This window comes from Anser brachyrhynchus, assembly GCF_964034855.1.
Source record: "Anser brachyrhynchus genome assembly, chromosome: 19".
NCBI lineage: Eukaryota > Metazoa > Chordata > Aves > Anseriformes > Anatidae > Anser > Anser brachyrhynchus.
In genome coordinates this window covers 10,396,821-10,417,225 of record NC_137712.1, presented here as the reverse complement: position 1 = coordinate 10,417,225, position 20,405 = coordinate 10,396,821, and the positions used below count along the sequence as shown (strand labels likewise).

The window sequence follows — 20,405 nt, the reverse complement described above, 5'->3', positions numbered from 1 at the left end:
CCTCGCTATGAGGGCTCAGAGGTTACAAGTCACAATTCTCAGTTCTGCAGTTTGTGCTGAACAAGGGGCACTGGGAAATGCCCAGGCACAAACGTGCGGGTCAGGTGTCCCTGTGCCCACTGATGCGGTGCTGCGTGCCTGGCCCTGCTCTGCCCGGTGCACGGCGGCTCTCACGCCAATCCTCCGGCACAGGCCGCGGCAGTGACTGCTCTGTTTCGGTTTCCTCCCCAGCTATGAGGGCTTTGTCCCTCAGTACAACTATCAGTTTGGAGAAACCTACGGCAAAACCACTTACCGTCTGCTGACGGACCCCCACGTCCGGAAGAGCCCTCGCTCCGTGCTGGCGCCGCTGTGCAAGCAAAGATTCATCGAGGACTTCAGCGGGACGCAGGGCGGCCTCCAGCCCTACCTCCCCGGGCACCCAGGTGAGCGGCCTCTCGTCTGCACCAGAATGAGCACAGGTTTGGTCACGGTGAAGCTGGTGCCTGTCCACCATGGGATCTGGGGGAAGGGGAAGTTTTCCACAGAGCCCCCGTAGGCCTGGTGTAGGGGCAGCTGGAGAGCAACACCAGCGTGAAGCTGAAGCATGGCCTCAGCAGAGGGGCAACACTGGGCTTCTGGCGTTGGCATCTGGTGGAGCAGGGAGAATCGTAGACCCCTGATTATCTTCAGTTAGATGAAGAGAAATGATTTTATGGTATTTATGAACTTGCCACCCAACTCCTTATTCCAAAGGCTGTAGGCCCCTCTCTTTCTGGCTCTTTGGGGAAGATTGGCTCGTAGCACTCCTGCCTCAGCTCTGCAAGAGGGCTCGTGTCTGCCCCCTCCTTTCCGTGTCCCCTTCTGTTAACCAGCCCCATCGCTTCCATCGGCTGCTTTGAGATGTGCTCACGGAGATTCCCAACACCGGGAATTTGCAGGAACCTCCTACCCAGCCCCTCTGAGCAGGGTGCTTGATGCCAGCTGAACAGGCCCCAAGTGACAGCCATGCTCTGGTCCATATCGGCCCCTCTCAGGGCCTTGCCCGTTCGTCATGTATCGTGCTGTGAGCCTCGGCCGTAGCTGTTGTGGGGCCCTGTTCAGCAAGAGCAGCTCCGTGCAGGGTCTACGTGTGCCTGGGCAGGATCTGGGCCCTGCTTCCCCGGAGGCAGCCCCACTGAAGCGACGTTTCCTGCTTCACGCTGGGAATCGCGCCACGTAGCTTCTTGCAAGCTTTTGGCATTTCTGCTCTTCCCAGCCGTGTTTTGCAGGATCCAGGTCTGCACCACGCAGGTGTCGCTCACAGGCTTTGTTCCTGGATGTTTCCATTTGCATTTCCTTGGACTAAAATGTAGTTTGAATGGACCCAACTAACCAGTTGGCCTGGTTGCTCTCCATCATTACCCTGTCTTTGTTATTGTCCTCCCCTCGCCAGCCTTTACGTCACCCACAAACGTTTGCAGCCGGGAGCTTGCCTCTGCTTCTCGCTGGTGAAATGCTGAAGAACCTGGCCCCAAGAAGCACCTTGTGCTGATAACTCTTCCTCCTGCTGTAGGGCTGTCCAACCCTCAAATCCTTCATTGCAAACTTCCACGAGTACTGTGTGGCATTCTTTAAGCACAACATTTCACCCAACCAAGGTCAAAGAGCTCCCAGCAGCACTGCATCTGTGGGTTTGCCCTTAGTGAACTCAAGAGCCTGAAGGCTGTTTCTCAAGGTCTATTTTTGATAAAATCCTGTTGATGGGCACAAAGTACGTTGCTGGTTCCTCTCAGCTGAGTCCTGTGTTGGATATTTCCTGGAAGTGAGGCTGCACTCGGGTGACGGGGATGTGAACCACGGAGCTGCAGGGTGGCTGTGGCCATGGTGAGGGGTTATGGCACAGGCTGATAACAAAGAGCTAGTAAGGATTTCTCAAGTACAAAATGACTTAATTTTTTTCCTTTGATGGAATAACTGGTTTGTTGGATGAAAAAAGTGTAGGTACAATATTTTCATTAATAATGTAAGAAATATAAAGACAAACCTGCTTTAAAATTTGCACAATAGATCGAAAAATCAATTCCATCAAGGATTTATTTTTAGTCTGTTGCTAGCCTGGGCAGCACTTGATAGTACTGTTATATAGAGAGCGTGCATATGTATATAAAATTTTATGAAGTTATATACCATATATATGCTTTATAACAAGATTAGAAGCAGATTGCAAACCCAAGCACCAGTCAAAAGCCTTACACCTGTGCAGAAAGGGGCAAAATCTGCTCCTTGCTAAGAGCTGGGACCGGTGGCTTCCCACGGGGGCCTCTGCAGCCGCAGCCAGCGCTGGCCGAGCGTCTCTGCGGGCTTTGCAGATGTCCCCGCAACAGGGCAGTGGTGGTCAGAGGGCTGAGAGGAATGACCTATAGGAACAAAAATGGAAAGAATTTGGTTTGTTTAAAAACAAACAAACAAAAGTCAGGCATAGTAGCAGTTTTCCAATTAGGAAGAGGTTGTTGTGGGGTGTAAGAGCAATCATCACGAAGGAGGGAGAAAGAGGCATGGCGCTGAGCAAAGCGTGCTAGGCAGCGCTGGGGCTGGAGGTGTCTGACAGGCCGGGGGAGCCACGTCACAGGATATTTTTAAGGGAAAGCCAGACAAAAGCTGCCAACTCGGCCATCCCTGGTTCATCGCGCAGACGCTCAGCACACGCTGGCCGTGGGATTTTTTCCAGCCGGCGTCAGCAGCCCCGTCCTGGCTGAGCAGCCCCGATGCCGGTGCAGGAATTCCTTGTCGGGCACGGGGGCTGTTAGGGGTGCACGGGCACAGTGAAGGATGTGGGCTTTTTTCCTTGCTATTTATAGCTTGGCTGGTGATATTTTGCAGCTTGGGCATGGTCTAGATCAAACATTAAACAACTGAACCGATCCTTGCGTAGTCTGTGCGCAGCAGTTTGTCGGCTGGGGCTGATGGGTTTGTGCGTTGGAGCCTGGGATGCTTTGGGTCCCCGTTCCCCTCCCCTGCTCCAGAGGAGCTGGTTGGGGCCAAGGGCAGGCGCTATGGCGATGCCCTGGCCTCTCCTTCCCCACGCTCTGGCTCTGCCCTACAGGCTACTTTCCCCATGAGAGAGCTGGGGCCATGACAAACTTTCCTGAACCGGTGTTTGGACCAAAGCCTCCCCCGCCAGGGCCGGCAGAGGAGCAGCTGCTGCTGACGCACGTGGATCCCATGCCCTCTCACGGCCCCAGCGAGCGTGCCCTAAGTGTGCAGCCGGAATACGGGTACCCACCGAGGGTGGCACGCTGTCCTGCTGTGCCGTGGAGGCCGTCGGAGGGGCAGGAGTGGCGATTACCTGAGCTGACCACATCTCGTGGGCTCGGCAGCACGCCGGCAGGACTCAGGCAGGTGAGCGGCTCTGGGGGGGTGGGAGGCATGGGGAGGGCTGGGGGGCTCGGGCTTGCTGTGCTGGGAGGACAGGGAGCCGACAGGGAGCACACATAGCAGGGATGGTGACGACCAAACGTTGAAATTGTTGGGAAATATCAAACTTGCAAGAGCATTTCTAGCAGTAGCAAATCTACATCATCGTGAAATTGTTGTAATGGATAATTACTCCTAATCACAAAGGCTTAATTTCTCACTCACGTGCATTTTAGCTTCAAATCCCAGTTGTCAGATCTTGTGCCACGCAAACCAGCCCTCCTGCGCTGGGCTCGTGGACCTCCTCCCGCAGAGCAGTGCGCGCTCAGGGCACCTTTGGCCAGTGCCATCTTCCTGATCCCCTGCCTTCCCCAGCTCACCCAAATTTCCTACCTTCATTCCTCTCTTTGAAACACGGGCATTAGGATTTGACTTAATTACTCTGGGACAACGGGTTTGGTCCCCTTCCTGCTGCTGGAGCAGGAGATGCTATTTGTCATGGGGCAGTCAGCCAGGGCTGCGCAAATCCCCTGAGGGCAGAGATTAGAGATTTGACGTATCAAAGTCAAAAGCTGCCTCGGATATAAAGCCCGAGAAGGTTCCTCCCAGTGCCTTGCTCTGAGAGGCAGCCTGAGGAACAGGTTTCCAAAGGAGCTCAGCCCCGAAAGCCCCCCTTGGTCTCCCATGGGTATTTTGCAAACCCTGCGCACGCGGAGCGCGCCTGGTAATTTGGCAGCAGCAGAAATTCTTGCAGTAGCTCTTAGTGGAAAGCCAGGGAGCAATGGAAATGGCAGCTGTGATTACTGGGTTCTGGCAGCGATTTAAGTACTAGAGTCAAAGGAGGAAGCAGGTTTTACTGGTGTTTATTTTATTTCTGCTTTTATTTTGAGCCTGTAAAAATCGAAGGTGTGACTCTGCCAGGAGTGACTGAAGCTGCGGATGTAGAGAGAAATGATCGGCTACCAAAGCTGGATGTACCGAATGTGATCCAGCAGAAAGTCATTTCAGGTAAAAGAGAGGGCGGCTGTGTGCAGCACGAGTCCCCAGCAGGAGGAATCGCATCGCCTTTAGCCCCTGTGGGAAACAGGAGCTGCATTGGCCACTTGTCCCCATGTGTCTGAACGCTTCAGGGTGGAAAATGCCCCCACTCCCCTGCTCCTCTCAGCACAAAGGCGTTTCTTTGGGATGTGCAGGATGTGGGCTCTGCGCTCTCTGCAGCAGCCTGACCGGTGTCTGCTACCCCCGAGGTAGTGATTTCTCTCCTAGAAGCGTAAGAGGCTTTCCTGAATAACCAAAGCAACGAATAGTGTTGCACTGCACCTCACAAAGGTACAGCGCTCTTTCTGACAAGGCGTTGTGCTCCCTAACTTCTCACGGACCACAGCGACTACCATGAACGCATGGCGAAATATTTCAGACGGGGCGAAAGAGGGAAGGCCAAGCACTGCTAGTCTAGGATGCGGTAGGCAAAAATTTCTCTCTCCAAAGCACTCCCCTGAAAAGAGGGAATTCTGGCTTCTTTTAGGTTGCACTTCTCTCTCCACTTCACCTCATTTTAACATTTTATGTAGTTTCTCTTTTATAACTGGTGAAAAATTGTTGGATAGGAAGGGTAAATGAGGAAGAGAGGTTGGAGACCTGGTTGTTAGCCCTTGCATATGTATGAAACTGGGTGAGAACATGGCAGCGCTGCTGTTTTAAAGAAAAGACTGCAAGAAAATGAAATGTTTTCATTTCATGAAGATCCCTGAATGGTTTAGCCCATTGAGTTTTCCCAGGGGATCATAACAATGACTGTCTCAGAATAAATCTTACGTCCAATTTAAATGGATGAATTTAAGTGAAATTCTTCCTTCCTATACTCTGCCAAGATTTTATATTTGTCCTAGCTTCTTCCACTTCCAGCGTGATGGATACTTAAACGATTATGTATGTTCTCTCGTCTTCATCCAAAGGGTACACCGGATACATACCCCGCTTCACCTGGTTTACTGGTGTTAACTACTTGCAGGGCGTGAAGGAAGCCATGGCTGAATTTGACAGACATCAGGTAGATTGCATGCACAAACCTTATTTCAATGATATAATGTTGGTCTTGAGTCATCTGCAGCACCACAAGCAGTTGCATTTGCTGTAGCAGTATTTGAGCTGGGGTTATAAGTACAAGCAAAATAAAACGCTATTAGGTAACACGTTGAAAAAATCATGAGCAATTAAATTCTGTAACTTAATGTCCCAAGGAAACAAGGGAGGATAAATGAGTTCATAAAAGGATTAAGCAAATCTATTGAGGGTTGGTTTAAGGGTGGCTATTAAAAATGCTGCTCTGGGTGCACAAATGCAGGATCCAGCTATCTGCACTCCCCTTATGCAATATATCCTCTGGTACCTGGCTGGCAGTGCTGGACGGCTTCCTGGGCTTCTTGGATGGATATTCCTCCCTTTCAAGTGTTGTAGAGATTTTTCCTTTACTAACGGAACTTGTCTTAAAAGGATTTAGATCTTGTCATTTTCTGTGTCCATCCCAAAAAGCGGAGAAATATCCCTATTGAAAAAAAATCTCCTATTTTGCCCCCTCGCTGTAAGATCCCCCCCTGCAAAGCCATATGACCCTCCTACATGGGAAAATGAGATCCCTCCCACCCCAATTAGCAGATTGCATCCAAAGCCACACATTTCTTCCTGCTACCAGAAGTAGCAAGAACCCTGGTGCAAGAGCCCCGGGATGCTGCAGCACCGATGGGCGAGTGCCGGTGAGCACTGATGGGCTCGGTGACAGCTCCTTTTAAAAGCAGGCTGCAAAATTTTTCACCCTTTCTGGTGACCAGGATTCACTGTGGTGCCTTTGTCCCAGAGTGCGGGGGTCGGATGTAGGAAAAAGTCCAAGCCCGAAGGATCCCCTGGCTGGGAAGAAATGGCTCTGTGGGGACAGCAGTGGGGCTGTCAGGATCAGGATGCTCGGTAGCATCCTGATGCTTTGGCTATAATGTGTTTCCTTATCCTTTCCTTCTGCAGTTAATAGAAATAGAAATAAAGCAGAGAACAAAAAGCAGACGTTATCAAAACTGAAAGTGCTGCTTGCAAATCCCTTCTGCCCTGATTTTTTTAAGAAACGTGTGCCAGTGAAGGAGGTGGATGGTGTTTCTCCATTGCAGGAGCCAGAAAAATTCAGGCTTGCAGAGGTTTTTTGCAGTGCAGGAGGCACTGAAGGAATGAATGTAAGCACACCAAAAAAAAAAATCACACCACATTTCTATCTAAGATGGCTTCTGCCTTCAAGCCACTAATCTTCTGCCCTAAATCTCTGTTGCCCTAGGTTACATGCTAGGATGCGCCACGGATCGTTTCTTACTGGCTGCATCGGGCAAAATAATGCAATCCTCTCGCTTCAGCGCTGCTCTGGGGAGGCAGGAGGATTGCACCGCTGCAATCCGTACGGTCACAGAAGGGTTCGATGGCCCCAGCCGCTCGCGTGGCTCCGTGAACCCTCCCTTTACCACCGAGCAGGGTCCACGCTAACGAGGGCAGCGGGGCTTTAGCGAGAGCTTTTGGGGCTTTGCCACCCCAGGGATGTGAGACCCGCGCTGTCCTTCGGCGCAGCGTTAGCGCGGTCTGACCTCTGGGGCAGGTGACGGAGCCGGAGGAAGATTTCACTCTCCCTTCAGTTAACGCGCCCTAAGCCTTCCTCTTCCTCCTAGGCTGGGAATTACGGGCTAATCGCCGTCAGTGGGACGCACGGAAAAACAAAACCAGTTCGGGGGGGTCACACCAAAACACCGATGTGCAGTGGTAGCAGAGGAGCGGACGAGGCACATCCCACTGCAGCAGGCACTGCTGGCTCTCGGTGCATCAGCTCTATGAGCAGAATGCATTCGGGACTTGTGGCCCAAGCCCAAATGTGATGGCCGCAGCGATCCTCAGCACCAGGAGCTGCTCTGGGTGGGTGGTGGGGGTGTACTGGCAGGACCGGGGCAGTAGAGGGGCTCCTGCCAGCACCAGTGGAAAGAGAACTTGATAGAGGGAAGCTGCAATGTAGCTTTAAAGTAGAAGAAAAGGGAACTGGTAAGAGAATTGCTTCTCATTATCTCAAGTATTTCCTTTAATAAGGAGTCAAAGCACACGACTTGGGTAGCAGTGGTTTACAACTCATGGTGCCGGGTTTTGTTTTCCAGTTCCTGCAGAGACACCCGATTCACAGCTTTGGCAAGAGATTTCCCCAAACTTACTGGCCTAACAACAGAATTTACACGGGTGCTGGACTGATACCTTCCTACACGGGCTTCGTACCACGTAAGTTCATCAGCTGAATGAAAATGAAAGTCACTAATTACCATCGTTAAGTAGTGCTGTTGATAGCTGCAGTGTCATAGTAGAGACCTGGAATGTTCCACAGGGGAAGTAAAGGTGCCGGGCTGGTGGAGCCGTGCCCTCACCTGTCCCCCCGCAGCAGCACCCGCAGGGGGCTCCCACGGCTGCGTGGCAGCTTCTTCATCAAGGAAGTGATTCTGTTCCCAAAAAGCTTACAGGGTGCTTAAAAAAAGCAAAAGGTAGATGATGCAAAGGGGTGGAGACTGCACCAAAAGAAGCTGTGAATTGGCAGGAGCCATCGCAGGTGGTGGCGGCCCCGTTCTGGCTGCCAGGCTTTGGGGGTACCAAAAAGGAGAGGTGTGAAGGGCGGTGTGGGGTCTGGGGTCTGCCCCCGAACCACGACGAGCGGCGTTTCAGTTGCTCAGCTAGCAACCAGAGAGCCAAAGGGACAAATATGAGGAGTTGTATTCTAACGGGAGGTTCCAGCGGGACTAAATGCTTAAGCACTGCTGATCCAGTTATCAGTGTGAGGGCTGCCCAAGCACCCGATGGCCTGGAACTGAATCCCACAGCTGCCTCCTGGCCCCTCCAACTGGGCCCTGGGGACAAGCGGATGCCGCCTGCAGGGCTGTGCGCACGCCCTCACCGCGCATTACACGCTGTACACGGGAAAAGAGGAAAAAATATTTACTGCTCCTCTTGGCTTCTGCCTCCACCCCCTGCTCTGGGAAAGGGGAGGTCGAGCACAGCAGCTGCTGTCCCCAGCGCAGGGCACCTACCTGTCCCTGTCCCAGCATGGGGCTCTCAAGGCACTGCGCTGGTGTTTCCAGATGATCTCTTCCTCCGCACAGGGCTAGCAGGTAGGGCTGTGCTCACACTGGAGGCCCTCAGGTTAGAGCCCCCCGGAGCAAGGTTTCTACAAGCCCCCAAGCAAACCAGACTCCGTGTTGGTACTGCCTGGGCGGTTTGTCCTCTGCCAACATCAGAAACGAGGGGAACAGCCACAGCCCTGCAGGAGCAGGGCCACCACTGCCTGGAGGGCTTTGGGGGAAAACCCCGAGGCCAGGGAATGCGTAAGCACCAACTGCTGTAAGCGTTACCTCATGCTTTAAAAATCTTTTGTCATCTTTTCACCTACAACAGCAGTCTCCTGCGTAGGTCTGAAGCCGGCCACCTGGTTCTCGACAGGCTGATTTCCACCCCTGCTCGGGGCCATTTCAAATACTACTCCAGAAGGAGAAACTTAGTTTTTAATCCTTAGATTTGCTTTGCTAATAGCATTTTTCTTGACAGACAGTAGTGCTATTTAGTAGCAGGTAGGTTATTCATGGTCACCTCCGAAGTGGGAAAAGGGGCTACACTAACTTCTGAATATTTTCATAACTTATTGATTTAAAAAAAAAGCCCATCAAGCTCTTTAGCTGCATAAACTGGAGCTCTTCAGCATAATTTGTCTGCAGCAGTAGACGCAGCATGGCTTGCTGCAGCTATCTGAAGCCATGACTCGCCTGCTGCAGCTACCTGAAGCCATGACTCGCCCTGAGCTCCAGCTCCCTGCTGGGTTGGTGCTGCTGCCTAGGTGCAGCCTGGGTGAGGGCAGCTCCCTTCCTTCAGAACCACCCACCTGCATCTGAAAGGCAAATTGCAGGCACCATTTTATTAGCCAGGCAGCCCAAGCAAGCTGTAGCTTCCAGCCACCTCCCTCCGAGCCTGCGCTTTCCTTCTGGCCAGAAGAGCTGCCCAGCTCCTGCTGAGACTGCAGCCCGGCCAGCTGACCCCGCACCTGTAATAGGAATCCATGGGCAGGTACCTAAATTTAGACGCAGGCTGGAGCCGGATTTCAGCTTCCATGTTAAGGGTATTCCCCCTCTGCAAGTACACTTCGTTACAAAGCAGCATCAGAGCATTTCTTCAATAGAGGAGCAAGTAGGACTGTCGCCATATCCAGTGACACAAGCAACTGGTGTCCAGGCCAGCAGACAGCAGGGAGAAGCGTGGCCGCCATCAGCGGGAGGGCCAGTGCTCATGCCCCATCCTGCTTTTTTTTTTCCAGACCTCCGTCACACCTATGCACTTACTTTTGGAAACAGCACCCGAAAAGCTTACCGAAAGGAACAAAGGAGACGAGCCTGTGCACTGTGAAAAATGCTTTAATGGTGCCTGTACAGCATCTGAAGTGACTTTAAGACAGGAAGAGGAACACAACACAGACAGGGAAGTATTGAATGAAAGAGTTCATACAGCTTTAAACAAAATTTACAGGTGTTCATATGCATAGCTTTTACTCTGCCTCTTCCTCAGCCTCCTCCTCAAACTCCCCCTCCTCCTCAGCTGTAGCGTCCTGGTACTGCTGGTACTCAGACACCAGGTCATTCATGTTGCTCTCAGCCTCTGTGAATTCCATCTCATCCATGCCCTCGCCTGTGTACCAGTGCAGGAAAGCCTTTCGGCGGAACATAGCAGTGAACTGTTCAGAGATGCGTTTGAACAGCTCCTGGATAGCTGTGCTGTTACCAATGAACGTGGCAGACATTTTCAGGCCACGAGGTGGAATGTCACAGACCGCTGTTTTAACGTTATTAGGAATCCATTCAACAAAGTAGCTGCTATTTTTGTTCTGAACGTTCAGCATTTGCTCATCGACCTCTTTCATTGACATACGGCCCCTAAACACAGCAGCTACAGTCAGATAGCGGCCGTGACGTGGGTCGCACGCAGCCATCATGTTCTTTGCATCAAACATCTGCTGCGTTAGCTCTGGTACGGTCAGAGCACGGTATTGCTGGCTCCCACGGCTTGTGAGCGGGGCAAAACCAGGCATGAAAAAGTGCAAACGGGGGAAGGGAACCATGTTGACTGCCAGCTTCCGCAGGTCAGCATTAAGCTGGCCTGGGAAACGCAGGCAGGTGGTAACACCGCTCATGGTCGCTGACACTAAATGGTTCAGATCACCGTATGTTGGCGTAGTTAACTTCAGTGTTCTGAAGCATATGTCATAGAGTGCTTCGTTATCAATACAGTATGTTTCATCTGTGTTCTCCACAAGCTGGTGCACCGACAGCGTGGCATTGTAGGGCTCTACTACAGTATCTGAGACTTTAGGGGAAGGTACAACACTGAACGTATTCATAATTCGGTCTGGGTACTCTTCACGAATTTTGCTGATTAGGAGGGTACCCATACCAGAGCCAGTACCACCACCAAGAGAGTGAGTCAGCTGAAAGCCCTGGAGGCAATCACAGCTTTCTGCCTCCTTTCTTACAACATCTAATACGGAATCAACTAATTCAGCACCTTCCGTATAATGGCCCTTTGCCCAGTTGTTTCCTGCTCCGCTCTGACCTGGAAGAGAGCCATTTTCATATTAGATTACGGTCACTGCTTCCTGCTTGCAAGCAAAGCTTAAGAGCATCAGGCTACAGCAACCTCCCACAAAAGCTTTCATTTTATCATGCCTTGAGCTGCGGTTTCACAGAAGCACCTCTAAAATGACTCGGTACACCTACACAGAAAGCATTCAGTGCCTGGCAATGCGTCAACCCTTTCATTTCCCGATATTCCCGAGGAATAATAGGACTCGGAAGACCAACGACCTCTTGTGCCTTCTCGGACCTGCCCTCCCGGCAGCTGCCACCGTGCACCATCCGCAGCCCGCCGGTGACTCCACGCCCGTCACCAAGCGCCAGGATTAACCCCCCTCCCGGGGCCGCGCTCGCCTTGGGAGCATGTGCAGCGGGGAAGCCCGCAGTGCAGCGTCCCTGCCCGCCCCACCCCACCCCGAGCCGGTTACACGGCAGGGCCCTCCCCCGCTCCCGGCGCACTCACCGAACACGAAGTTGTCCGGCCTGAAGATCTGCCCGAAGGGCCCGGAGCGCACCGAGTCCATGGTGCCGGGCTCCAGGTCCACCAGGACGGCGCGGGGCACGTACTTGCCACCTGCAAGACAGGGACGAGCCGTGACTGCGGCGCCGGGGGGGGATGGGGGGGACGTTGGGCGGCGGCCGGGCCCTACCTGTGGCCTCGTTGTAGTACACGTTGATGCGCTCCAGCTGCAGGTCGCTGTCGCCGTGGTAGGTGCCGGTGGGGTCGATGCCATGCTCGTCGCTGATCACCTCCCAGAACTGCCGGGGAGAATCGCGTCAGGGCCGGCCCCGCCCGCCCGCCGCAGCCCTGCCGCCCGCCGCCGCCTCCCCCCCGGCCCCAGCCGCGGTTCCGGCCCCTGCCCGCACCTTGGCCCCGATCTGGTTGCCGCACTGCCCGGCCTGCAGGTGCACGATCTCCCTCATGATGGCGGCGGCACAGCGCACCCTCGACCAACGCCACTCGTCCCCCAACTGACTGGCTGCGTGAGGCAACCGCCAACCCTTATATAGCAGCGGAGTGCGCGCGCAGCATTCTATTCCCCGCCCGAGCGGCCGTCCGTGGCGGCCATTGGCTGATGATAGTGAGGCTCTGCAAATAGGGAGCCCTGATTGGTCGAGGCACCGTCACTCAAACCCGCGTTCTTCTTCGTTCCGCCCGTTTGTCTGTTGATTTTACTGTTAGGCAACGGGCTGCCACGAGCTCCCGCCCTGCTCGCCCAGCGCATGCCCCCATTGGCTGAATTGAATGATTGATGTCGGCCGTGATTGGCCGCCGGCCTCAGCGATGAGCTCACGCCATCTGATTGGACGACGACCAAGTGCCCTAGTAACCGTCGCAATGACTCCGCAGCGGGCCCTGGGCGGTGGCTGGCGCAGCCGCCTATTCCCGAAGCCCCCTGCGCACTTTGCGCAGCGTGGGCGGCCGCTCCCCCTCTCCACCGGGGGGGGGGGCGGTTGCCGCGGCAACCTCCGCGGGCCGTTCCCGCCGCGGGCCCCGCGCACTCCCCCCCGCCGCCCCCCCCCCCTCGCGGCCGGGCCTCCCTCGCCCCCCGCCCTCCTCAGGCCCCGGGGCGCCGCAGCGGCGCTGTGGGGGCAGGGAGGCGGAGTGCGCAGGCGCGGGCTGCGGCGCCTTTCTAGCACTTTCTGGCGCGCAGCCGCCTGAGGCGGCGGGGGCCGGGCGGGCGTTGTCATGGCAACGGCGCCTCACGCCCGGCGGCGGGAAGGAGCCGGGGGGGGCTCGCTCCGTGAGGGGGCGCCATGGCCGCGGCCCCGCTCCGAGCCCCGCGAGCAGCCGCAGGAAGGGCCGGGCGGCGTGTGGCACGGCCCTGCTGTGTTTCGCGTTCGGTGCGCAGGGTGCCGGCGCACCGGTGGACGTGATAAATGATGCAGAACCGTGTGGGTTTCCCCACGGCACAGCTGAAATGGCGTCTGAGGAGAGCTGCGTTAGGCGACACCTTTATCCTGAGCTGGCTGTTTGTGGCCCAGCCCTGTCATTAGGCAGCCAAACGTCCCGAGCCGAATAAATGTCTCCCTCACTTACCCTTTCTCTGTCTCATTCTGCGGCGCTGTCGCCTTCCACCGCCCGACTTAGTTAGCACATTCTTGCATGGGCGGTTCATCTGTTGGTCAGGGCTTCTACAGAGCATACTTTGACTGTTGTTTTAGCAGAGCCTTTTTATGATTATACACATTCATTAAGGGTGCCAGCAAGGTCTACAAGTCCTAGCATCTCTTCTTGTTTCATAATGGAGCTAGAACTTGAAAGAGGCTCCTAATTGGGTGCTCCAAACCTAGCTAGTCGCAAACTGGTGCCTTGATGTGGGGGTGGATTGAGGCAAAAGCAGCAGTTGACCTCGATTCTTTCTACACAAACAGCACTCTGCGTGTCGTTCAGGTGTTCATATAAGACAGAGCTACGTTATGACTTGTATACATATCACGATCTACGCTTGGATAACAATAACCCAACTGTTTCTGTGACAGGGTCAGGTGAGGAGGTGAGCAGGAGAAGAAGAGTATCATGAAGACTTTTGCAGGAGATAAAATAGCCTCTGGTAGTTGGCTTAATGCAAGGGTGTGTGTGAATGATATTTCTGGCATGTAAACAACATACACCCGCAGAGATGCTGGAAGGAGCCCAGGAGCACTCGGAGCAGCCCCAGAAGCACCTGGACAGCCCCCGGAGACCCTGGAGCATCTGGGGTAAGCTGAGAGCAGCTCCGGCAGCCCCGAGAAGCCCTGTGAGAGCCCTCTAGATAGCCCCAGAGGTGCCCAGGCAGGACTAGGAAGACACAGATACTGCTCATCCTCCACATTCAAAGCCAGAAGGTAGGAGGTTTATGTAGTTTACTTAAAGATAGCTGAGTAATGCAAAGGTATTAGGGCCCAGATCCATCCCACATAATTACAGACATTGAATTGAATTGCTCTCTCTGGGCTGCGTTCACACCAGAGCCCGTGGAAGGGGATGGCTCAGCCCGCTCCAGCTCTGAAAAGTCCTCTGACAACACCTCTCTGTGGTCCATAAGGGTGTTTGTAGTAGCCAAATCCAAAATGTCTGTATCTCATTTTAAGTACCAAAGGCAGCAAGGATCAGTCTGGACCAGGTTTGCTCAAGATTTCATACGCGTGTGCAATACTCAGTAAAGACTGCTTTTCATCCAGGATGTCATGCCATATCTTCAGAGTAACAAAGAACAAATGCCATCTTCTTTCTGATTAAAAAGATAGAAGGGAGTTTTATCGTGCCTGTGTTTTGCTGCTTGCAGTGTTCTGCTGTCTAGGAAAGTACATTCAGCACAAATTAAATTATTATCAAGGCCTGCTCAGAGCAGCGTTAGCAAGCATCTGTGGTCATGAAGCCCTAGAAAACTCTCCCTAAAAGCAGAGCAGAGGGAGACACTGCAGGGCCAGCAGGAGGTTTGCTGGTACAAGTGCTGCTGTATTTCGTGAAGATACAGGGCTTTTTTTTTTTTTTTTTAATTCCAGCCAGAAAGCAGAGGACTGCGTATCAGTGCCAAAGATGTATTTCCTCACTTCATTTGAAATGATGAGACTTTGTAGCCTATGCTTCTGCCAGCTTGTGCTTGTGGTTCAGCCCTTGCTGCCTTTAGTGTTGGGGAAGCTGTTCTGTAATGTGTAGAGTGAGAAATGGTTGCCACCCCCAACATCCCCAGTGGTAGCAAAAAATGGAAATACTCTGCTCAGTTATGATGTCCGATATCTGGCTCCTAAATGGTAGCAGGATCATGCCCAGCAGAGTAGTGATAATACCCTGTGGGGTAGCTAAAACTTTGCTCCTGTGATTGAGACTTCAGAGGTTTCCCTGGGAGATTCAGCTACCTAAAGATCTATGGACCGGGAAGCATTTCAAATTATACATGCAAAATTTATTTTTGCTATTTCTATTCCAGTCAGTCAGTACTTCTGTTCCTAGCTACATGCAGATCCACAGGAAATGACAATGCCATTTTAAATACTTTTGCATTTTTTAAATTAAAGTAAAATACCATTATTTCTAAGCTCTCTGTGAGGAGGAACACAGCCAAGCTGCCAGGAGTCTCTATGGAGAGCTGCTGGAGCTGCAGACCATCTTAGCCCTGTGACTTCGAGTGCTGTGGCAGCCCAGCCCAGCAGCCTAATTTGTGTTACCAGAAGGTGAGCTGGCAAGTAGCGAGGCACATTTCTGCCAGAACCTTGTCTCACATAAAGCATTCCTTCAAAGGCAAACCATCTGCACAAAACTGACAATTCAGCAAGGTCTGGGAGAAAAAAAAATTGCAAATTCTATGGCCCTGCATGAACAAAACGATAAAGCATGTTTCTAAATGTCGTCCGTTTAGTGGACAGTCTGCAGAGAGGAGCTGCTGTGGATTCCCAGGGCAGGGGAGCAGGGGCAGTTGGAAAGCAATCGTCACAGAAGGGAACAGCTAGAGCAAGCTAGGGAGAAACATGTCTCCTACATCGTTTCTTCTATTGAAAACATCTGCTTTAAATGGTATTTGATTTCTTTGGAAGCTCTCCTCAAACCTTGCTGCAAGTGACAAGAAAGGAGGCCTTACCTCATTTAGATGCTTCTGAATTTCCCATCTGTAAGTTTGCTGTATGAATTAATGGCTGTAACAGGGACACTAGAAAACATTAGGGGCTGCTATTACCAGGCCAACGTCCCTGGGTTTAATCCAGAAGAAGACATGTTAGTGAAGTTAAAAGTAAGCTGGAATTTGTGTTTCTATTTAATTATATATTAGTTATTTTCTAACTTTTAATTGTTCTTATGAACTTTTTGTGCTGCTTTCAGCATGGAAACATATTTTGCTGTGAATACAGTTGGTTTGAGTAGAGTGGAGAGATACCTTTGTTAACCTTTGAGTAGTGCCTCCCCCTTTTACGGAACCACTGTTGTTTGTGTGTCATGGGGTACTTAGAGATGATCCCTCCACTCAGCCAACCAGCAGGCAATGGCTGTAATTCTTGTTTTTACACTTAACCAGCGAGACAGCAGTCTGTCTCTGAAATAGTGTTCTTGTCTAAACTGAGCCTAGTATCTGGGGTGGGGTTGGGGATGGGGCTGGCAGGAGCCCAAACAGAAATCACAGAACTAATTCTGTCCATGTAGGTAAAAATCTGAAGCTCAGAGTTCAAGAGAGGGGCACTGCAGAATAAATGTGAGTGGAAGCCCTCTTCCCAAACTGAAAAGCTTTCAGTGGTGGTGTTCCAGGTTTATAGTAAAACTGACGTATGGCATGGGTATGGGCGCACATTTGTCATTCTGGTCCTTCTGATTGTTATTTCTAAAGATAAACAATACTTTGTTGTCTAGAAATTACTGCTCTCGAGAGATTCTACCTCAGATGGATCTTCCAAGGAAGCAGCTATTAAAGGTGAGGGGCTACTTCCAGAGACTGGTGAGTGAGAGGTGCAGCTGCAGGATTCCTGGCTGAGAGGACTAGGAACAGTTGGCTGGGATCAAACCGCTAGTCCATTCAGGCCAGTATCTTGTCTCTAGTGATCAGCAGCCAAAGAAGAACAGGGCAGACATATTCGGATGTTGGGGTGGTTCCAGCAATTCTTTAGCCATAAGCAAGCATCTTGTTGTTTTATAGCCCCAGTGGATTGTTTTCTTATGAATTTATCTAATCACCTTTTGGAGCCAAATAAACTTGGCATAAGCAACCTCCCGTCATGATGAGCCCCATGGTTTAACCACAAGCTGTGTGGAAGAAGAGCTCCTTCAGTTTGGCTTCGTGATTTCTACGGAGCTCCTCGGTTCAGAATAATCCTGTGGGCTTATTACTTCAAAGCTTGCACTTGAGAGTCAAACATTGTCAGTGATTACCATAAAATCAAATGTAATCCTAAAGCATCTTTTACTTGACATAAATATCAGTATTAACTGGCAGTTTATATCTCCTGCACGTTTAAAACCAGTGAACTTTGAACATTGCTCCCGTGTTTTCCTCATTTGGTTACACAGTTTCACTGTTGTACATTGTCCAGAGATAAGCACTGTAAGTATCACCTCCTTTCACTCAGGAGATCTGTTCCTCCAGAGAATTTCCACTGAGAAGTGGTGACTAATTCGATCATGAGGTAGGCATATGGTAACACCCCCTGCTGTGAACAAAAATAAACTTTCCTTCACACAAAAGTTGATTTTATCATTCCTCTTTGTCTCTCCCATCTCCTCTACTTCATTCCCAGTGCAGTCCTCTTCCTATTAGGGCTTATTCATTCTCCTCCTCATTTCCAAGAGACCCTTCATCCGTACTCCATGCTAGTGCCCATCTCCCTGCACAGAAACCTTCTCCCACTGATGCCGCAGTTTCTTAATTCACTGATTAGAACTGCTTTCGCCTCCCACATACAGAGAACCTCCATACTGCGACGAGTCTTTCATCTGTGTCCACATCAGGAGTCTCCTCGTCATGTTTCCAGACAAGCCTGCTTGCTAATTTATTTGATTTGTGGTGGGACCAGCGACTGGCTGCATTGGAGATTTCCTGAGGCTTAAGGCGCTGTCCTGCCAGCCTCCCTCTTGTGACTAATCCCCGTCATTACAACCGAGGGGAACAAGAGCTTACGCTATCAGTGTTTATCTTTCTAAGATCATCCTATTGCAAGGAGACTCTTTAATATCTCATATAGAGGGCGTAGTGGAAGCCAAGTCAAAGACTCCTCATCTGCCTAGTCTCCATGCGTACTGGTACACACTGGAGAAATTGGCTATGCTACGCTTTAAAAACCTCAGAACACTTGAATTCAAGCATCCACTAGCCTGGGTTTGATAGCATTGTAAAAGGACTTTTATTTTAAGATAGCTGTGGCAAAAATTGGTGTTTTGCTTATCCCAATCTTAATTTGGGCTTGTTCTACTAATAGCGTTTTCATCTACTTCAGTGTGTTCTGAATTAGCTCTTGAAGTAGGAGTGATAGTCCATGAGGTAGGATATAAACATCATATGGCTTTCTACTTCTCTGGAAGATAGTCAGATACATGATCATAGGCATGGCATAAGAAAAAAATGTACAAAGTACTGACCCGTCTCCAAATTCAGCCATCATGAAAGTCATTGTTCAGCTGGATTCACTCCACCAGTGGTCTTGGTTTTCAAGTGATTTCACTACTGGCTGTTAAAAAAGCCACAAACAACTGAAATGAGTGCAAGCACTGCAGTACTTGGTGCTGTACATCGTTTCTAGACCTTCTCCTAACCACTGATCTGGAAATCTTCACAGGCAGGACAGTATCTGAAAGAGAGGAAGAGTCACGATCGCTGCTTTAATAATGGGAAGCTGGAGCTCAGCCAGTAGGACAAGTTTTGCAAAGCTCATGCAGCATGCCGTTCTCCCTGACCTTCTCATGACTTGCCAAGATCACCTATGGGTAGGGAGTCCGTCTCTGTGAAATCCTGATGCGTTGGTTCATCCATAGGCACCATACAAGACACATATATCTCAAAAAGCAGAACTTGGCTACGGCCTTGGATACAGTCAGGTACCGAGAGAGAGGTTAGGACTCCGTTTAGGTTTCTCTCCTACAACCCCAGGGAACGTGGGTGCATCAAAACAGGAAAAAGAGAGCAACTCTGGTCCTGTGGTGGTGGACTTGGTACTGCACAACTGCACTGCAGGCAATAAACCATTACTCATCTCAATCTGTGGGGTAATTCATTGGTACCAAGTGGATGGAATCTGCTGGCGGGGAATCCACGATACTTTGGAAATGATTCAAACTGGAAGAAAGACAAGGAGCTACTATACTCCTACAAGCATGCTGAAGTGAAATTTACACTAATAGTCATCAGGAGGTCAGCTAAGTTACTGTGTTTCTGGAGCTAAAGTAGACAAACCTCTTCCTGGTGTCTAATACTTTTGATTTCTTTCTTATTGATACCTGCTGACAGCAGCAGAACTACAATTGCATGTGAGCAGACATCACCTGCCGGAAGAGCTCTCCCATCGCTCAGCCCAGAGTGAGAAGGGAGGGAGCTATGCATAAACATACAGAATTTATGAACAGTTAGAAAATCCTCATTAATCATTTCCGCAGTTAAATATCACACTGTAACTAAAGGCTGCAAATGTCTTTGTTTCAAAGTGAGTGAGTAGATCTGGAATCTCCTTTTAAGTAGATTTCTGCTGTCCAGGTAATCTGGGGATTAGTTCTGCAAATTTACGTAGTGCTGAGTTGGTGGAGCTGCTTCTGTAGGAAGCTGGGAGAAAGGAGTAGGTTACTTTTATTAGTTTCCATTGTCCCTGTAGGTTCCCAATTTTGCTTTTTTTTTTTTTAATTATTCTTTTTATGACTAAACCCCCACATTAGGGCTTTTAAAATACCAGTCTAGCTCAGTATCTAACGAATAGATCTGTAAATGTTTTTATTTTTTATTTATTTTTTTATTGCCAGGTAGAAAGAGAATGTTATGCACTTGCAATACTGCCCATCTGAAGCCCGGTTCACCTGCTAACCCTGGCTGCTGGGGGCTGCCTGCTGGAATGGGCATAATCATTACAGGAAAACAAATTTGCCTGCCCACGACTGGTACCACAACGGGCAGCAGTAGGCCTGCAGCTGGACACAGCAGTGGCTGTGTTTGGAAGAGGAGCGGTGGCAAAGGAGGGAGCGGAGCTGCCACATGTGGTGTGGGGACCACTGAGGGAAAGAACTTGAGCCATCAAAATATTCTTCTTGTGCCTTTGTTAAGAACAGCAGCTTTTAGCTCAAGCGTTTCAGAATCTGCTCCAAATCAAGCAGTTGTGGTTGTCTTCATGTTGCAAAGTCGTAGTTCGATGTCAGCTGGTGGCTGAGGTGTCATGGATTTAATGTGGAAAGTCAGGTCCTCTGTGTGGGCCCTCACTCAGTGCAGGTCCATGGCATCTGTGAGGCAAGAGCGAAATGTCAGGAGGACACGCCGAGCTTCTTGCCTTATTATTCACTTGTTATCTGCATGGAAGTACCAAAGCGTCTGAACAAGAGCTTGGGGAAGTTCCCTGCAGAGTTCTTTCTCTTGGAACCTGTCATCTAGCATTCAAAATCAAGAATGAGCATAATGACTGAGCAGGCCAGAACACCTGTGTTGCTGGTGTTCCTGGCATCTCACCTCCTTATTTCCATTTCTGACAGTGCTACCATGGGATTCTTTCTGGGCAGCTTGCAAATCTCAGCCTGGAATCCCACGGTTGTCCTATGTGCTGACAGGTCACAGAGCTGGAGAGCAGTTTTAAAATTGCATTTCCAGAAACAGGAGGAATGAAGTCGCAGGAATTTCCCCCCGTCACTGTCTACCTCATAACGTCAGTTTTTTTTTTCAATGCAGGCCTTTCTGAATCCCTCCTGCCTTATTCAGGCAGTTTGAG

At 50.9% G+C, this 20,405-nt stretch overlaps 2 protein-coding genes and 1 long non-coding RNA gene across 3 annotated transcripts; 2 read left to right on the top strand and 1 right to left on the bottom strand.

The window, feature by feature from the left end:
* Positions 1 to 217: 217 nt before the first annotated feature.
* Positions 218 to 10,900, top strand: CIMIP2A (ciliary microtubule inner protein 2A; the record flags this gene model as incomplete). The annotated part of the gene is made up of 6 exons (XM_080561822.1): positions 218 to 425; positions 3,065 to 3,360; positions 4,266 to 4,383; positions 5,331 to 5,425; positions 7,548 to 7,665; positions 9,737 to 10,900. Coding segments are annotated over 6 exons (924 nt in total), but the record flags the coding sequence as incomplete, so codon positions are not given.
* On the bottom strand, positions 9,816 to 12,071 carry TUBB4B (tubulin beta 4B class IVb). Its single transcript, XM_080561431.1, has 4 exons — positions 11,913 to 12,071; positions 11,696 to 11,804; positions 11,509 to 11,619; positions 9,816 to 11,025 (listed from the first exon to the last, which is right to left on the bottom strand). The coding sequence occupies exons 1-4, from the start codon at positions 11,967 to 11,969 to the stop codon at positions 9,965 to 9,967; spliced, it is 1,338 nt and encodes a 445-aa protein (XP_080417557.1). The 5' UTR covers positions 11,970 to 12,071; the 3' UTR covers positions 9,816 to 9,964.
* Positions 12,072 to 15,211: 3,140 nt separating this feature from the next.
* Positions 15,212 to 17,936, top strand: LOC308180217. The gene is made up of 3 exons (XR_013940837.1): positions 15,212 to 15,637; positions 16,369 to 16,429; positions 17,416 to 17,936. It is a non-coding gene; the product is annotated as an uncharacterized lncRNA (long non-coding RNA).
* The last annotated feature ends 2,469 nt before the right edge of the window (positions 17,937 to 20,405 follow it).

Excerpts from the sequence above, each read along its gene's own strand:
- TUBB4B (XM_080561431.1), bottom strand. The coding sequence starts at position 11,969 with ATGAGGGAGATCGTGCACCTGCAGGCCGGGCAGTGCGGCAACCAGATC. Across the intron at positions 11,805-11,912 it reads GCAACCAGATCGGGGCCAAG|TTCTGGGAGGTGATCAGCGA; the intron begins GTGCGGGCAGGG and ends TCTCCCCGGCAG. Across the intron at positions 11,026-11,508 it reads GCCGGACAACTTCGTGTTCG|GTCAGAGCGGAGCAGGAAAC; the intron begins GTGAGTGCGCCG and ends GCTCTCTTCCAG.